This window comes from Eubalaena glacialis, chromosome 6 (genome assembly GCF_028564815.1).
Source record: "Eubalaena glacialis isolate mEubGla1 chromosome 6, mEubGla1.1.hap2.+ XY, whole genome shotgun sequence".
In the NCBI taxonomy this organism is placed as follows: Eukaryota; Metazoa; Chordata; class Mammalia; order Artiodactyla; family Balaenidae; genus Eubalaena; species Eubalaena glacialis.
Genome location: NC_083721.1, coordinates 123,436,609 through 123,456,468, shown reverse-complemented (window position 1 = coordinate 123,456,468; position 19,860 = coordinate 123,436,609). Strand labels below are relative to the sequence as shown.

General features: G+C 34.1%; 1 protein-coding gene and 1 long non-coding RNA gene across 2 annotated transcripts in view; one reads left to right on the top strand and one right to left on the bottom strand.

The window, feature by feature from the left end:
• Nucleotides 1-14,170: 14,170 nt before the first annotated feature.
• LOC133093652 (serine/threonine-protein phosphatase 4 regulatory subunit 3A-like) lies at nucleotides 14,171-16,372 on the bottom strand. Its single transcript, XM_061193581.1, is given in 2 exon segments — nucleotides 14,171-14,444; nucleotides 14,447-16,372. Coding segments are annotated over 2 exon segments (2,127 nt in total). The 5' UTR covers nucleotides 16,344-16,372; the 3' UTR covers nucleotides 14,171-14,214.
• A 378-nt stretch (nucleotides 16,373-16,750) lies between these two features.
• LOC133093651 (uncharacterized) overlaps nucleotides 16,751-19,860 on the top strand; it is an 84,123-nt gene continuing 81,013 nt past the window's right edge. The window contains exon 1 of the long non-coding RNA XR_009701297.1: nucleotides 16,751-16,874. This is a non-coding gene — a long non-coding RNA (uncharacterized LOC133093651). The remainder of the gene's footprint in view (nucleotides 16,875-19,860) is intronic.

Genomic DNA, 19,860 nt, shown 5'->3' with positions numbered 1-19,860 from the left:
AAACAGTGTTTAAAGAAAGGAGTGGCAGACTGTGCTAAAATGATGCTGTGTGTATGTGTGTGTGTGTGTGTGTGTGTGTGTGTTAAAATACATTCTCATTCATTGTTTTTATGGCTGTGATAGATTCAAAAGTGATGACTATTGTCCTTATTGAAGGAAGATAATTAGATGTTAATAAAATATTATTTCTTTTTATAATTCGTTTGGTCATATTTTATATATACATAATGTGCTAAGCACTATTAAAGGCTCCATAATAAGAAAATAGCATAAAATTCCCGGTGCTCATTAATTAAGTTCTGATGGATTTTTGCTCACTATGCTAAGCACTAATTAAGAAAGAGATTTTGTCTTCTTAAAAATTGTTATTGGCTAAAATATAGGGAAACAGAAGAAACAAAGTCAGCAACTAATTTGGTTTGTTGATGCTTAGAGTCAAGGTAAGAAATCTCATGAAAATAATTCATAATGAATCTGCAGAGTAAACAAAGTCCTAATTAATGTCTCTGTTAATGAAACATTTTTACAATGGATATTAGCTAGAATTTGGTCTCTATTCAGAACAACATTATAAAAATTTGTTTATGCTTTGAAACAATAGCAAATGGCAATGAATTTCAAAGGCATGGGGTATCTTGCCAATTAAAATGTGGTTGTTATAATAATATAAAACATGTTTTTTTAAAATATTGATATTAACAAGATACCAAATTTGAAATTTATAAGATTTACATAGATAGCTACTTTACAAAACAAAATCTTCACTGTCTCCTGTATCAAAGTGTGAGCAATGAAGAGGGTGGGTTTGATATTAGGTTCCAAAGCATTATAACTGTCTATGTTAAACTCTGGCTCTATTCATGACGAACAGGAGCAATGCTTGTAGAAATTGCTAGGCCACAATCCTACCTCTTTTATCTCTTGGAATATTTGAGATATTAAAATATACTTGATTTTTTACTACTTTACAAATACATTTATTTGTTTAGAAAATGGCTTTCCCTTATATCTAAAATATCTAAACTCAGATTCACATGAAATTTTAGAAAAGAATAGTTGGACTCCTGCTATTTTATATAAGGTAATTGGCAATTTTTCCTGAGGCTCATGTTTGAAGGAAGAGAATACTATACAATGCATTGTTCGTGAAAAACCTATTATTATAGAGATGAGACTTTCACAAATTTGAGAGGAAAATATAAATTGAATTCAAGCTTGTTTGAAAAGCATTGTGTTTTGAGGTTACCACTAAACGTTAGGTACTTGATCCATAACAGAATAAGAAAGTAAAAATAACACTTGAGTACTTACACACAAGAGAACAGTGAAAAAGTACTACAGATGTAATAGTTTATTGCAGTCCTACAACTCATGCACTATACCCATTTCATAAGTGGGGACCTGAGCCTTCTGAGATTAAATAAATAGTCCAAGACCAGATATTGGATTCAAACCTTGACTCTTTCCTCATTTTGCTCTATGATACTGTATTGTTTCTTTGGATGTGCTATTGTTGGGAAGACATAATATCAAGTTGATACCAACTTGATATAAACCTGGAACTATTCATTCTTGTTGGTATATATTCCCTTGTCTCCTGAGCCTAAAATAAGATTAGATCTTAGATGTTCACACTTGGGACTATAAATAATATGGAAATGGTGACTTGAATAACTCAATTATTGTAAAAGAAATGGCTCTGCCTGGAGAAAGTGACAAGTTTTATTTTGAGGCCCAATATCCATAACATAAGACTAACTGAAGATATTGAACCACCCTGTCTGAGCTTTGATGAGCCTGGGATTAGATTTTTTTTTTTCTGGATATGATGACATGTAAAGAAAGGAATGATGAAGAAAATCACTGAAGACTCAAGAATCTGTCACAATTTATTATACTCTGGTAGGGAAGAGAAATTCCAACTTCCTGTCCTATGACACTCTTCTGATTCTTAAGGTTCTCCCTAATACCCCAACTTTCATTTAAGTGCATAACCAAAGCAAAAAAAGACAATTTTAATGCAATGGTACAGCTAGTACAATTTGTACTATATTCTCTTCTTAAATTGTATTACATTTTCAAAGGGAGTCATATGCCTTTATTTTTAGCAAACTTTAAGACATTGAGTCAGATTTTATATTATATTAGTGTTGTACTTAAAAAAAAATCCATCCATACAGAGTATGTCTGGAGACTCGTTTCTTAAAATGTTTTCTATCCAGTGTGCTCAGAGATTGCAAGACAAACATGAGGTATTCCAAAGAGAACACAGAATTTTTTTTTTTTTGGTCTTCTGGTTTTGAGGGCTAAAAAAGCAGCAAAAATCAAACAAAAAAGCAAAATAAAATTCAAACAACTCAGTACATTCTGTAATTTAAATGATTATAATAGTAGGTGCTATTGTTTATAAATTATATATGAAGTACGCTTTTAAATAATTAACTCTTTGCCATGTAAGAAAAGTTGAGAATGATTTTCAAACTGTTTCAGTCAGTTAAGACAATATTTATTAAAAGCAAAATGTGTTAGGATTAGTAAGTAGCTAATAGCAGTTAATGTTATGATCCAAACTCTCTAAATGGTAGGGCTTCAAGAAAGGGCTGCGTTTTGTTTTCTGTGTCCTGATCTTTAAGTTTTATTGATAAGGAACATTAGTTTTCAAAAATAATTCATCAGAGGACTAGTTCATAAAATAGAGGTAATTGAGTTTCCTTTACAAGCTATATATGTCTTGACTTTTTTTTCTTCTGGTACAAGATTTGTATCAATTCCTATTTTAGTGCTGAGGAAAGTATAAATAGAACTGAAGAATATATCAGGCAAACCGAGTTATAGGCTTGACACTAAGGTGCTCTGTGATTTCATCATTCAGTTTAAACTTTCTGGGTTGTAATTTCATCATTTTTATATTCTGCAGCACAATATACAAAAAGGGTGTTAGCTTCTGCAGTCAGAATATCTAGAATACTGGCTCTTTGATCTATATAAGTTTAGGCAAATTTCTGGACCTTCCTAAGTCCTATTTTTCTCATATATTACCTGTAATGGCTGTAATAGGTAATAAACTATATCTCTCAGGGTGGATTTATGTCTCTAATACGATGATATATGTATTATATATATTTATGTAAATGCATTGTAGTTAAAACACTTTTTCAATTCAGGTGAATAAAATTAGTCAGTCATTGGTATAGTAGGCACAGGGCAACTCAAAACAATTGTTTATTTTAAAAATGGGGAAATAGGTATAAAAGCTATTTACCCTTTGACAAAGTAATTTTAATTCTACAACTTAATCTTTAAGAAAGACCTCTATATATTGGTCAGGAAAGGGGCAGGGAAGATGTAAGCTTGTAACATTTATCACACTGTTATTTGAAAGAAGAGGAAACAAATTAGATGCTTAAGAATAAGAAAATACTTTAGTAATGTTTGGAACATTCAATAAAACAATATACTCATGATAAATTTACAGCAGAATAAACAGATTGCAAAATAATCACTTATCCAAGGCATAGAAAAAGGAAGTTATTATATTTTTTTCATTTTCTTTGTATTAATAGAACATAGATGACTCTATCAGTTTGTCACATGTAGGATGATCTTACTTTGGCCTACAACTCCAATTCATTGTGTTTCATGCTGCTCTGCTTTCTCATTCTCTGTATGTAGGTGACTGGATTGTGTAAGCAAAGGCACACAAATGTAAGTCAAATTTCATCCTGTTCACTTGAACTCAAGTTTTCCGATATTCCGCAATCTTGGGCAAGTATTTACTTTAATCTTAAAGGGCATGCCCCTCAGCAGGTTGCATTTTCCAAGTATGGTTGCAGTATCATTTTCTGGGGCACCAGCTTTTTATAGAGAGCTGAAATCTATTGCCCCTCCCCTTGAATGCTGGAGTGCATTTTGTGGCTGCCTCAACTAGTAGTGTGAGGAAAATGATGTTCTGTAACTCTAAGAAGATCCCCACACCAACCACTTTTTGACTGCAAAAACATGAGAGACTTGGAAACGAGAACTGTCAAGTGGATCCAACCCCCAGAAACCATGAGAAAAACACAAGTCTGCTATGGCTTGAAGTCAGTTTTGGGGTGTCTTGTCATATAGCAATAGATAACCAGAACAACTACTTCTATAACTTTATCCAAACTGTTGGTAAACTCTCAGAATTAGATACAAAAGTAGTAATTAACAAAGGTAGCTGCATTTTGAAATCTCCTGATGTTCAAGTTCAAAATGCAGATTACCTGGCATTTATTACTCAATGCATTTAACATTTTGTATTGTGGTAAACTACACATAACTTAAAATTTACTATTTTAATCATTTTAAAGTGTGCAGTGGCATTAAGGACATTCACAATGTTGTACAACCAACACCACTATCTAGTTCGGGTACTTTTCATCACCCCAGAGGGAAACATCATACTCAGTAAGCAATCATTCCTCATCCCCACCTCTCCCTACCCTCTGGCAAAGCACAGTCTGTTTTCTGTCTTTATGGATTTGTGAATTCTGCATATTTCATACAAACAAAATCAAAACTTTAAGTAGCTTACCAAGAGATTTTTATACAGCCCAGTACCTGTTAGCTGATGGACATTTTAGGGGCGGTGTACTACTGTGTGCACTTAGAAATTCCCTTCTCATTAACATAGCTCCCGTCTAGCATTCTGTTCCAAAGGCACTAATTTCAGTTTCTATCCTGGGACTTAGTGCTTTGTTTTTTTTTTTTTTTCCCTTCTACTATGTGTCAAAAAATAATGAGTTCCTTTTTAGCTTCTATAATCTTGCTCAAAATGGATAAAAAATTCTTCAGTTTGTAGTTTGCACAATCTAACTTCTTTCTCATCTTGACCATTAGAACAGACCATAAAACTGAATAAGGGTTTAATTCCAGACTCACTGCTGATTTCCACAGTCCATCAGGAACCAACAGCAGTTCAGAAAATCACAAATTATTGGACTCTATTTATTTCGTCAGTCCAGAAACATTGGGTCTGTGGACTTTATGAGTCTCACTGCTTCAAAAATATTTCAGTCTCCTCTGCATTCTATTTTATAACTAAAAAACAACAAATAATCTTTGTAGATTAATATATTTTTAAAAAATTATTATTTGTTATCACATTTGAATGTGTAGCATGTATCTTTTTTCTTTTTGACCTTCTCTTTTTTATAACTAAATGTTATTTTATTTTCAAATTTCAACACATAGGTGACTTTATCATTGTGCCTTTCATGTATCTGTGCATTTATTTCTAATAATAAGATAAGATAAATGTTTTAAAGTAAATTTTTATAGAAATATTTTTTAAAACATAATAAATATTTTGTTATCCTTGCATTTATGATGTTTCTGTTTCATATGTATAATTTCAAGCTCCTAAAACTCAAAGACTTTAGGTTGGATAAAAAGTTCTTTCACGGACTTCCCTGGTGGTCCAGTGGTTAAGAATCCGCCTTCCAATGCAGGGGACATGGGTTTGATCCCTGGTCGGGGAACTAAGATCCCACATGCCACAGGGCAACTAAACCCGCATGCCGCAACTACTGAGCCTGCGCGCCGCAACTAGAGAGAAGCACGCATGCTGCAACTAGAGAAGCCTGTGCACCACAATGCAGATCGCGTATACCGCACTGCAACTAAGACCCGACACAGCCAAATAAATAAATAAATATTTTTTAAAAAGTTCTCTCAAATCCATATTCTTTTCAATTGTTTAAATTTTTTTTATTTAGTTTTTTTTTAAATTTAAAATTTGGATTTTAAGGAAAACATTATTCATCCCAACACTGAACTTAATCTCTTAAATAAGTAAATGTAGTAGACTGAATAATGGTCCCCAAATTAATTCCTGGAACCAGTGATTATGTTATCTTATATGGCAAAAGTACTTTTAGGATATAATTAATGACCTTGAGATGAGGACATTATCCTGGATTATTTGGAAGGACCCCATGATAGAATCACAAGGGTTCTTGTAAGAAGGAGGCAGGGTGGTCACAGCCAGAAAGAAATTGGAAGATGCTACGCTGCTAGCTTTGACGGTGTAGGATGGAACCATGAGCAAAAGAAGGTGAGCAGTGTCCAGAAGCTAGAAAACACAGGAAAAAAGATTTTCCTTTGGAGTCTCCAGAAGGGGAACAGCTCTACTGTCCCCTTGATTGTCGCCCAGCAATGTCAAATTAAGACTTCTGACTTCCAGAGTGTAAGACAATAAGCCTGTATTTTTCTAGCCTACTAAGTTGTGGTAATTTGTTTCAGCAATGATAGAAAACTGATATGTTAAAAAAAGACTTAGTGATATTCTCTGATAACTCGTAGTAACTCTGTCACAATATACGCCTTCGTTGGCAGAAGTAATAATTCTATCACTTTGAAATTAAAAAAAAAATATTCTTATTATTAAGATTGGATATTTTGGAGATAATTTTAATCAAGTATACTAGTGATTGATTGTCTTCCATAAACAACTAATGGCAAATCTAAGAAATCATTATTTATGTCATTGACTGTGTTTTTCCATCTAAAGTTCATCTCATAAGCAGACATCTGTCATTTGAATATACAGAATTATTCTTACTTCATAGAGATTAAAGGCTCACTTTTTACATGACTATATGTAAATATGATAATAGAATATTCCTATTTTTTCAATCTTTCAAACAGAAACAATCAATTCTAATTATTTTTATAGTATGGCTAGGGCTGCATCTTATGTTGCTAATAATTATAAAATATGGATCACTGAGATAATTTGTCCAAAAGAGTAAATAAGATAGAATAGACGTCAAATGGATGAATATTCCAGGATACCGTATAAATACTGTTTATAAAATTGTTTCACATACTTTATTTCTATGGAAACTTATAGCAAGTAAGTTTCAGGATTGCTGTGGTCTAAACTTTTGTGTCCTCCCCACATTCACATGATGATACCTAATCCTCAATGTGTCAGTATATGGAGGTGAGGCCTTGTGGAGATGATTAGGTCATGCATGAGGGTGGAGTCCTCATGAATGGAATTAGTACCCTTATAAAAAATTCCTGAGAGAACTTCCTTTTGCTACCTGAGGATATAGTAAAAGAGAGAGTCTCTAGGATGCAGACTCTTGTCAGACACGTGATTGGCCAGTGCCTGGAGCTGTGAGAAACAAAATTCTGTTGTTTATAAGCTACCCAGTCTATGGTACATCTGTTATAGCACCCCAAATGGGCTAAGACAAGGATGTAAAACTCTTTTATAGATAAACAAACAAGATTAAAACTGAAAGGAGAAACAAAAGAAACGTAATTAAAGTTAAAAGCTTTTGCATAGCAAAGCAAAGCATCAATACAAACAAAAAGATAACCTACTGAATGGGAGAAAACATTTGCAAATGATGTGACCAACAGGGGTTAATTTCCAAAATATACAAACAGTTCAGACAACTCAACATCAAAAAAACCCAACAACCTTGATTTAAAAATGGGCAGAACACCTGAATAGACAAGTTTCCAAAGAAGATATACAAATCACCAATAGGCACATGAAAATATGCTCAACATAGCTAATTATCAGGGAAATGCAAATCAAAACCGCAATGAGATATCACCTCACGCAGGTTAGAGTAGCTATCATCAAAAAGACCACAAATAATAAACGTTGTCCAGGATGTGGAGAAAAGAGAACCTTAGTACATTGTTGCTGGAAATGTAGATGGTGTGGCCACTATGGAAAACAGTATGGAGGTTCCTCTAAAAACTAAAAATAGAACTACCATATGATCCAGCAGTTCCACTCCTGGGTATATATCCCAGTGTTCATAGCAGCAACATTTACAATAGCCAAGATATGGAAGCAACCTAAGCATCCATCAACAGATGAATGGATAAAGAAAATTGTGATATCTAGATAGATAGAAAGGGATACTTGGATCATATTTTGGAATGATAAAATTACAGATAAATCAATAGCTCAATTGATAGCAGAATAAATATAGATACATATATACACACACACAAAGGAATATTTTTCAGCCATAAAAAAAGAAAGAAATTCTGCTATTTTCAACAACATGGATAAACCTAGAGGGTATTATGCTTAATGAAATAAGTCAGACAGATAAAGACAAATACTGTATGTTATCACTTATATGTGGAATCTAAAAAATAAAACAAACTATTGAATAAAACAAAAAAGAAACAGATTCACAGATATAGAGAACAAACTACTGATTACCAGTGGGAAGAGGAAAAGGGATGGAGTAATATAGGGGTATGGGATTAAGAGATACAAACTCTTAAGAGATACTATGTATAAAATAAATAAACAACAAGGATATATTGTACAGCACAGAGAAGTAAAGCTGTTATTTTGTAATTACTTTAAATGGAGTATAATCTATAAAAATATTGAATCACTGTCATACACCTGTCATGTTATAGACCAACTATACTTCAATCAAAAACAAAATAAAACAAAATAAGATCAAATCAGATAAAATAAATTGAAAGGAGAAAGCAGCTAATATTTGGCATCTATGTAGTGGATCATGAAACCGAATTAAGAACTAGGATTCCCAGAACCAGAAAATAGATAGGTAACTCTACCTTGCTTCTTCTATGCCTACATTAAACAGTGATTTTTTTTGAGCTTATGCTAAAGTAAATAAAATATGTCTAAAATATTCACAAGAGTAGTTCAATGAAAAGTTATGGTAAGTTCCAGGTATCACTCAAGGTGCTGGGATATATTTTTTAAAGATGAAAAAGACACAATCATTACTTTTAGATAGTATACAGTTTAGTTTGAGAAGTCTGTTTTTAATTAATTTTATCAGAATGAAATCATTGTTTTTATCTGATTTTGAAATGATGATGAATTAAGATCAGAATAAAGGCTTTATAATTTTTGAATAAAAACTACTACATATTAACATTATTTCATTACTTATTATATAATAATAAAGAAGCATAACAAATATTGCTATATCATTAATCATAACAATTGTGCTCATGAGTTTTACTCTGAAATTATGATTGCATAGATTTTCTCAATTAAACTTCCAACCGTCATATGGGAAGAGATAAATATAGAGGTCAGACATTATTATTTTCATTTATGATTGAGATAATGAGGCTCCAAATAGCATAGAACTTAAGGAGTAGAAATATTTATTGATGACACACAGAATAAGAGAATATAGTTTAAGAAATTTGCCATAACTGATTTTGGATATTAGCTGCTCCACCAGCTAAATAATCTTTGAATAAAAAAAAAAGAAAAAAACAAAGAGCATTGCTCACCACCCAGTTCTACAGGGGTTAAGTCATAACCCACTGCAATTGTCCACCGACAGTGCATCCTGAGAGGAATTCAGGATGAAAAACAGGATAAGGCACTCTGTGCTTGGAATAAACAGGTCCTTAGATAATTAGATGCATGTCTCAGGAAGAATTTTTATGACCCCAGATTCTTGCATCTTCCCATACATAGAAAAGCACTAAAATCATTAACTTGAGATATCTATTCTTTGTGATTAGTAGTAATATTTTATCAAGATGTATACTTGACTGCATTATTTCATAGCCAAAAAATTCATATATAAATTGGATTCTCCCCTAGCTCTTTGGAGCAGTTTCAAAGAGCTACTGAGAGGCTGTCTCCCAGCGTATAGTCCCCAGTAAGTCCCTGAATAAAACAAACTCACCACTCTCAGCATTGTGTGTTTTTCTTTAAGTCAACAATATTGACTATGTGCTCAAAAATTATACTAATGTGACACACTCCTGACCTTGGCAGTCAACATGTATTATCTTAATGACCATCAACTCAATTATAAAATATACATAACCATTTGTAACTTGAGGTGAGGAAATTTATTTGTAACCAGCTTTAGTAACCCTGACATTTCTTCTAGGATATTTTAAGGAAGAAGACTATTACTCTAAGAGTAAGCAATAGATGTAGAAGTCCTGTTCAAATTGAAATTGGTATGAAACTGTACATATATAAGGAGTATACGATGGCAGCCCTCAATAAAAGACCAGTACTTATCTTTTTGCTCTTGAGAAAATTTGTGATACCTCAAGCATATTGACAAAATCTCAGAGAAGGTAAATATACATCATGGGTTTTAATAAAACTCAGAACCAGTTTGTAGCCGTCATAAAATTGTCACATTGGGGTCTCTTTTGTGATTGTAGTCACCTTCATTTTTCTTCCTGAAATAAGGCCTATTTTATGGCAGAAAAATAGGAATTTGTTTCATCTCTAAAATGAGTGTATAAAATAAACAAGATAATCTCCAACATCTCTACCTACTCTTAAATTCTTTAAATGCTTGTCAAGTGCTCAATTCAGTGATTTTTTCAATTTAAATAAACTTTACTCTTTTAATAGTAATGTGTTGTACTTTTATATTCTTTTTGAATTAAGCTGACAAAATATGATCCCCAAACTTTGTTCACTTTAACCTTATTTATAAAAATAATTAATAAACTTTATTTTTAGTACAGTCTGAGATTTACCAAAAAATTGGGTACTACAGAGTTCCATATATCCTCCCCACCTCTAACTCCACTCCCATCCCCAGCATGCAATTTTCTCTATTACCTTTCGTTAGTGTGGCACATTTGTTATAATAAATGAACCAATATTGATACATTAGTAATAACTAAAGTTTATAGTTTACATTAAGGATCACTTTCTGTGTTGTATAGTTCTTCTATGTGTTTTGACAGATGCAATATTACATTATCATACAGAATATTTACAACACTCTAAAGATTTCCTGTACTTTATCAATTCATCACTTTTCCCTCTCCCTAATCCCATAAAAACCACTGATCTTTCTACTAGCCATACAGCTTTGACTTTTCTAAAACTTTATGACTGGACTCATACAGTATATAGCCTTTAAGACTAGCTTCTTTTGCTTAATAATATGCATTTAAAGTTACTGCACATATTTTCCTAGCTTGATATTTTATTTCTTTTTATCACCAAATAAAATTCCATTGTATGGTTGTACACAGTTTGATTATCCATTCATCTATTGAAAGACATCTTGGATGCCACCAGTTTTTAGCAATTATGAATGCCATAAACATTCACGTGAAGGGTTTTATGTGAACATAATTTTTTAGTTCAATTGGGTAAATACTATTGCTGTATTGTATGGTTAGGCTGAGATCATCTTTGTTAGAAACTGCCAAACTGTCTTCCAAAGTGATGGTATTATTTTGCGTTCCCACCAGCAACAAACACAGTTCCTGCTACTTCACATCCTCATTAGCATTTGGCATTGTCAGTTTTTTTGGATTTTAGTCATTCTAATAAGTGCATATTCATATGTCATTGTATTAATTTGTAAATCCCTAATGACATATGATGTTAAGTAACTTTTCATACATTTATTTGCCATCTTTATATCATCTTTGGTGAGATGTCTGTTCAGATGTTTGGTCCATTTTTTAAAGTGGATTGTTTTTATTGTTGAGTTTTGAGTTCTTTGTGTATGTAAGGATACAAGTCCTTTATCAAACATGTGTTTTGCTAATATGTGTTTTTGTTTCTCCCATTCTGTGGCTTGTATTGGGTTGAGCAAAATGTTCATTCGGGTTTTTCCCTATCTTATGCAAAAACCCAAACGAAATTTTTGGCCAACCCAATATTTTGACTCACTTAACAATGTCTATTGCTGTGCAGAAATTTTTTAAAAATTGTAATGAAGTCTAACTTATCAGTTTTTTTTGTTTCAGGATCACACTTTTGGTGTTGTGTCTAAAACTCATTATCACCACATCCAAGGTCATATCAATTTTCTATATTCCATGTTTTATTCTAGAAGTTTTATAGTTTTGCATTTTTGGTATAAATCCATTTGAATTACATTTTGTGAAAGGTTTAAGTTCTGTATCTAGATTTATGTGTTATTCATATGATTATTCAATGATTCTGGCATTTGTTGAAAAGACTATCCCTTCTCCATTGACTTGTCTTTACTCCTTTGTCAAAGATAAATTGACTTTGTGTAAGTCTGTATGTGTGCTTTCTATTCTGTTCCATTAATTGATTTGTCAGTTCTTTTACCAACACTGCACTCTCTTGATTTCTGTAGTTTTAGATAAGTTGTAAAGTTGAGTAGTGTCAGTGTTTCAGTGTCAGACTTTGTTCTTCCTCTTCAGTACCTGTCAACTATACTTGGTATTTTTCTATTCCATAAAAACTTTAGAATCAGTGTGTCAATATCCATAAAATAATGGATATTTATTATCCATAGTCCCTTTCTCGGACTATGTTCAGGACTACATTGAATCTATAGGTCATAAACATGGAATAGCACTCCATTTTGCACATGTTTTATTTTTTTCATTGGTGTGTTACAGTTTTCTGCATACATATATTGTATTTATTTTATTAGATTTATGCCTATGTATTTGTCTCTTATTTAGTGTTTTTAATTTCAAGTTCTAATTGTTTACTGCTGGTACATAGGAAAGACATTGACTTTTATATATTAACCTTATATCCTGTAACCTTGCTATAGTCATTTATTGTTTCCAGAAATTTTTGTTGTTGTTCATTGTCAATTATTTGAGATTTTCTGTATAGACAATCATGTCATTTACTAACAGAAACCTTTTTATTTTTCCTTCTATATCTGTATACCTTTACTTCCTTTTCTGGCCCTATTTCATTAGCTAGAATTCCCAGGACAATGTTGAATGGGAGCAGTGAAGGAAGGCATCTTGCCTTATGTCTGACCTTGAGGGGAAAGATCCATTTTCTCCCCATTACCATGAGGTCAACCATAGATTTTTTTGTAGATGTTCTTTTATCAAGTTGAGGAAGTTACCCTCTATTTCTAGTTTTCTTAGAGTCTTATGAATGTTAGGGTTTTGTCAATTGTTTTTCCTGAATTTATTTTTGTGATCATATAGTATTTCTTCTTTAACCTAATCAAGTGGTGAATTACATTAACTGAATTTCAATGTTGAATCACCTTTGCATACCTGGAATAAATCCCATTTGCTTGTAGTGTTTAATTCTTTTTATACATGTTTCAATTCAATTTGCTAACATTTTAGTTTAGATTTTTGCATTTATGTTAATGAGAGATATTGGTCTGTAGTTTTCTTTTCTTATAATGCCTTTATTTTGCTTTGATATTAGTGTAATTTTGGCCTCATGGAACGAGCTAGGAAATATTCTCTGTGCTTCTATTTACTAGAAGAGATTGAAGAGAAGGGGAATAATTTCTTTCTCAAATGCTTGTTAGAATTTACCAGTGAAACTATAGGAATGATTCTTTCTTTTGTGGAAAGTTTCATTATCAATTTCATTAATTTCTATCAATTTCATTAATAGATATATGCCTATTTATGTAGGTCTCATTGTGAGAGGGTATGGTAATTTGTGCCTTTAAAGGAATTGATCTATTATTTAGGTTATAAATTTATGAACATAGAGTTTTATTGATCTTTTCAAAGAACAGCTTTTGGTATCATCAATTTCCTCTATTGATTTCTAGTTTTAAATTTCATTAATTTCTGCTCTAATTTATTTTTCTGCTTGTTTTTAACTTATATTGCCCTTCTTTCTTTAGTTGCCTCAGGTGGAAGCTTAGGGTATTGATTTATACCTTTTTCTTTTTAAATATATGCATATAGTACTATAACTTTCCCTCTAGGCATCACAAAATTTTTGATAAGTTGTATTTTTTTATCATTAAAATATGTATTTACATCATTATATTCACATCGCTTATCAAAATAGTATTTATACTTGAAAGTGTGGACTTCTGAGTCAGTCAGACGGAACTGTGTCAATTCAAGTGTTGTGTTTCTAGCAATTTATTGCTAATAGTCTTCCTCCATGAAACAAGCAGCTGTTTAGACTTTTCTCCTATTGTAGCAGCATGTGTGAAGTTCCGCTTCAGTAACCCATCTGTCCATCAATGAAAGGGCATCCCTTGGTAGTAATAGCTGCCGTCTGAGATGTATTTTTAGGGATGGATCCAGGAGAGCCTGGAGATCCTGGGGATCCAGGTGAGCCTGGAGAACCAGGCAGATTTGTTGCAGGTGACTGGCTGGAGAGGGTAGTCTTTGTTCCACTAGAGAGGGAAAGCTTGAAACTTGGGCTCTGCCGACCAGAAAGATTCGTTTTCAGAAGCACCTCCTTTTCCTCACTTTCTTTTAATTTCTTCCTCTCCATGAATTTACTTATTGGATCCATAATGTCATCATCATTCTAGTTTTGTCAGATGGAGACACGACAGCTTCTCCATCTTCCATGTCATCTTCATCTGTGTTGAACCACATCTCCTCTTCATCTTCTAGTGTTCTGGCGTCTCTTCGATATCTATGATTCCTCAAAATGGAACGCATACTGTCAAGTTTGGGATTACCTTGCCTTTCTCTTTGTTGTTCAAATCTCAGTTTCAATCCTTTGTTTGTACATAATCTACATCTTCCAGTGCTTTCCAGTAATTTTCAATTACATGAGCAGTTAATGATTTTATATCTTCCACTCTAATAAATTCAAACATTTCTATTATGGCAGAGTTCAGATTGTAGCAGGATCCATTGTTAAGAAATGCTTTGACTACTGGTTCAAACAAAAAACTTTTCATTATGTAGCGGTTGTAAAACTCACCTTTTAATCCAGTAATCTTTCTCTTAAAATGAAGAGCACATAATGCCAAGAAAGCATGCTTCGAGGCCATAAGAACTAACACTCTCCGGAGAATGTCCTTATGAATAATGTAGTTCTTTATGTGGTAGGTATGGTGCTCCACACAAAATGTTAACAATTCCAATACAAGTGCCAAGAACTGGGCAGTCTGAAAATCATCTTTGCTAGGTTTGTCTTCTGTTGTATTTGCCAGTAAGGGAGCAGTAAGGACATGCATACAGTGCTTGTAGAAGAAACCCAGAAATTCAGTCTTTTCTGTTTTATTGGCAGTAGCTAACATGTTTTCTGGGTCAACTAATGTTCGAAGGAGGCCCATAAGCTGGACTGCTCCTCCAAGTTCAGGGTCTGTATCACAAATCATATGTTCTATAATGAGGTTGATGAGCGAAATATCCTTGTTGGTTATTTTTTGCTCTGTTAACTTCTGACTTACATCATCATTCTGTTGTGCCTCCTGCATGACAAACTCTCGTACCATGGATAGATTATATTCAACCAAGTATGAGAATATATTAGTAGCAGCACTTCACACCTGTGTATCATCCATGCCAAGGATGACTTCTAAAGCTGGTAATATACCCATGTTTGACAAAGTCTTGAAAAAAGCATCTCTGTTTTGAGGTTGTAGCGTTTGGGAGAACACACAAAATTCTTTTAAAAAGTTAACCAATTCCTGTCTTTTTTCCTCATCTGTTGCTTCATCTGTTAGCTGTGCAAACAAATCTGTCAGAAATTTTTCATCTTCCTGTAACATACCAACAATTTCTACCTTATTGAAAAAGATAAAAGAGTGAAGTGTTGATAACATATTTTCTTCAAAGACTGAAGGGGTAGGTAGAACCATGTCTTGTATATACTGAACTCTGTATGTCTGATGAATTTTTTGTTTCAGCTCAGGATCTGATGTGGGAATCACTTCTTTAAATTTGGCTGTTTTTGTTAGAAATTCCCTATGTTTTCGTGGTTGTGATAAAGCAGGATCATATTCTAAGCATCCAATGACGTCCATTATACATTCCTCAGAGAACATAACTTCAAAAAGAGCAGTTCGATTCAAGAGGAAGATGCCTTTGATAATTTCATACAAGTGGTGCAGTCCTTCAATATTTTCCAAATCCTCACACACATGAAAAAGCTCTAAGAGCTTTTTAATGTAACCCTCATTTTCCAGTGCTAGTGCAAGTTTTTCACGACGCAGGGGGGAAGGTAAAGATGCCACAAGTTCTGCAATTTCCTCAAGGCGACTTAATTCACAAGATGGCAATTCTAAACCTGGCGATGACATATCATCAAACCGCTCCTCTTCAGACTCATCTACAAGGTCCTGAGTGATGTCCACTGATGGGTCCTTTCCTTGAACCTGACATATTTTCTCCCAAATTTCATCACATCCAGCTTTTTCTTGAAAGCTAAGGGCCAAGTCATAATTTTCTGCTTCAGACCACAGAATCAAAGTGTCCTGTTGTTTCTGGTATGCAGTATTAGGATTTATTTTGGACTCTAAAAGTAGAGAACCGTCGCTCTCGGCCCTGACAAGCAGGGACATGCCCTTCAGCCGCTCCACGTAGCCGGACGACACACGCCCGGTGCCCCGGTCGTCCCACTGCCGGTCCTCGTTGAGCGTGTAAACCTTCACCCGCCGCCGGGTGTCGGTCATCGTGACGCCCGGGGGCCGGGGCAAAGGCCCCGCCGGAGTCGCCCGGGAAGGGGGTCCGGGGAAGGCGGGAGCCGAGGCGAGAGGACGCCCACGAGCGGAGGGCTCCCTGGCCTCACTGCCGCCGCTGGCCGCCCCGGGGCCGCGCTGCCGCCCGCATGGCCCGCCGCCGGGGCCCGAGCTCTGGCCCCCGCCTCTCCTCGCCTCCGGCTCCTCGGCGCTATTGTCCAGGCCCAGCAAGCCCGGCCGCCCCGAGGGGGCCGCGCAGCGCTTCGCAGCCTCCCGCCCCGCCGCGCTAGGAACTCGCGGCGCCGTTCACGGCCCTGCTCCCGCCTCCGCCATGATCTCCGTGAAGCTGCTTGCCGCGCCGCTGCCGCCGCCTCCTCAGGCCGCCGCCGCCGCCATGTTTTCCTTCCTGACACCTGGCCCTGCCACCGCAGCCGGGGACTGCGCTCCGCTCCCCAGCTTCAAAGCTCCCAAGCCGACCGGCGCCTGGTCCTGCTGCAGCTGCCACCACTACGCGGGAGACTCCCGGTAAGTTGTATTTTTGTTTTCATTTAATTCAAAATATTTTAAAAATTTCTCTTGAGACTTCTCTTTGAACTATGGGATATTTAGAAATGTGCTGCTTCAACTGAAAGCATTTGGGGATTTTCCAGATATATCTCTTATTGAATTCTAGTTTAAAGAGTTTAAATTAACGTAATCTTTAAGAATTTAAATTAACTTTGTTGTGGTCTAAATGCATTTTTTTTATTATTTTCAATTGGTTAAGATATGTTTTATGGCCTAGAATGTGGTCTATCTTGATGACTCTTCCATGTGAACTTGAGAAAAATGTGATTCTAATGATAGATGAAGTATTCCATAAATATCAATTAGGTCCAGTTGATTAATGAGGCTGTTCAGTTCACTTACTGATTTTTCTGCCTACTGGCTCTGTTGATATTTAATAGAGGGATGAAATTTCCAAAAATAATCATAGATTCATCTTTTTATTCTTGCAGTTCTGTCAGTTTTCATCTCATGTTGATTCTCCGTTGTTAGGTGTACACACATAACTTATTATATATTTTTGGAAAATTGACCCCTTTTAGCATTATGTAATGCTCCTTCTCATCCACAGTAGTTTTCCTTGCTTTAAAGTCTGCTTTGTTGAAAATTAATATGGTTACTCCAGCTTTCTTCTGATTAGTGTTAGCATGGTATATCTTTCTGCATCTCTTTACTTTTAATCTATTTGTGTCTTTATATGATAAGGTTTCTTCTAGACAACATATAGTTGTGTCTTTTTTTTTTATTTACTGTGACTGTCTCATCTCTGTCTTTATTTGCTATATTTAGACTATTTTCATTAAAATTGATTATTGATATAGTTGGACTAATATTTACCATATTTGTAACTGTCCTCTATTTGCTGCATTTTTGTTTATTTTTTTATCTTTATTTTTCTTCCTTTTCTAGTTTTAATTGAGCATTCATTTAATATCATTTTCTTTCCTCTTTTAGCATGTCAATTTTCTTTCTTTAAAAAAAATTAGTAGATACTCTAGTTTGCAATACACATTTACAACTAATCTAAGTCCACTTTTAAGTAACACTGCATTACTTCATGGGTAGTGCATTTAACTTATAACAGATTATCCCCAATTCCTTCCTCTCATTTCACATAACATTTTCATCATTCATTTTACTTATCCATATGCTACAATCACCCAAGACATTGTTGCTATCATTGCTTTGAACAAATAGTTACCTATCAAATCAAGTCGGAAGATGAAAAATGTTTAAAACTTTTCCTTCATTAATTTTTCTCTATTGTTCTTCCTTTCTGTATGTTGATATATGCTATGACATATTTGAATTGCTTCCTCTCCTCTAAGTTATGAGTGGGCTGTTAAAAAAAATCATTAACCCCTCCACTGGCTCTTAAACCCTTTGATCACTGGTTAGGTGCTCATTTTCATGATTTCTGTCACTCTTTAAATAAATTTTACTCTTATAATAGCACTATTTTGTGTTTTTATTTTCCTTTTGAACAAAGATGAAAAAGTATGATTCCAAAATTTTATTTCTTCTAACCTTATTTTTAAATTTATAGATAAATTTCTCTTTAAGTTTTCATTGTTAAATATGACAACAACACTATAAAAGTTCTAAAACAAATTAAATATTCCAAAATGTGCAAGGTACTTTTCTTTAGTTGATCAGATTATTGGTGAGAGTAATTACCTTAAAAAAATTCCATGTATTTTCATAACTAGAAATCTAAGTATCAAAATGCTGTGAACAAGTCTGCATAAGTGGTTGTTTGATCATTTTTTAAAATACTAAGCCAGTCATGCTACATTAAGAAATCAATTTAAGAAAAATCTGGTTGATTATGGTATTCTTTAATCTCCTACTATTAAAGCCGTCCCTTCTTCTCTGCTTAAGCTGACTCTTTTCCTGGGGTTTCCAAAAACGCCAGGTTGATTAATTGTCAACCTGGGGTTTTTCAGCGTGTTTGTGCACTGATATGGCTCAGCAGGAATGCCTGAACAAAGCATTAACATGAGCAGTGGTGTGGGAATATTAAAGATTAAAAGTTGCGTTTAATTTTCTAATCACTGGGAGGGCAATTTGTCCCTGGGATGCTTCCTTTAGCAGTTTGCAAACTTTGATTTGACTTAGAATTGAACTTTGACCTTAAGATGGAAATTTTTAATGTGCACAGATGTTCTGAATTATTATATAGATTTGTCTTGGTTTATTTTAAGTCTTAAAGTGAAAGGGATATTATAAAAACAAATGAGATAATGTTTGTGAAAATATTTAGAAAAAATGCAGAGGAAATTTTTTTTCTTCCTTCTTGCCTATTATGGTCATAAGCTTCGCTCGGAGCCACCTCTACCATTGCCTCTTCCATAAAATGTCCTTTCAACTTCTACTGTGGGATAATTAATTACTGTATTTTCAGAGTTCCTGTGCCATATTGTGCATACATCTTTATATTATGTATTCCCTTATATTTTAATAAGCACATTGGGTCTTTCAGCTTAAGTATATCTCTGGTCCCCAGAAAATTAACTGCTGTGCAAAAAATAACAGTTGGAATGGTTAACATTTTTCAGCAATTTTTTTTTTTTTTTTACTTATGCTTTAGATGTATCACTCTAATCCTCATAACAGTTTTTTAGAAGTTTAGGGATATTAAGTCATATTAAGGATCATTGCAGTGATTGTACAGTAATAACTCAAGTTGGGATTTAAATCCAGATCTGTCTTATTCCAAAGGCTGATTTTTCCCCAACATAGCATGTGGCCATACTCATAACAACATTAGAATTACTAAATCTTAGACACATAACAGGAAGTTAATAATAATGCTAGAATTTTAGTTTATGCTCTGAGAATCTGAGGCCCTAACATTAAAAATATTTGAAAAAAGTAATGAGACAAACAACAAAACAGCGTTTTGTTTGTTTCACATACACAGTGTGTATGTGAGCGTCATGTTGGCTCCTGTAGCAAATAACCA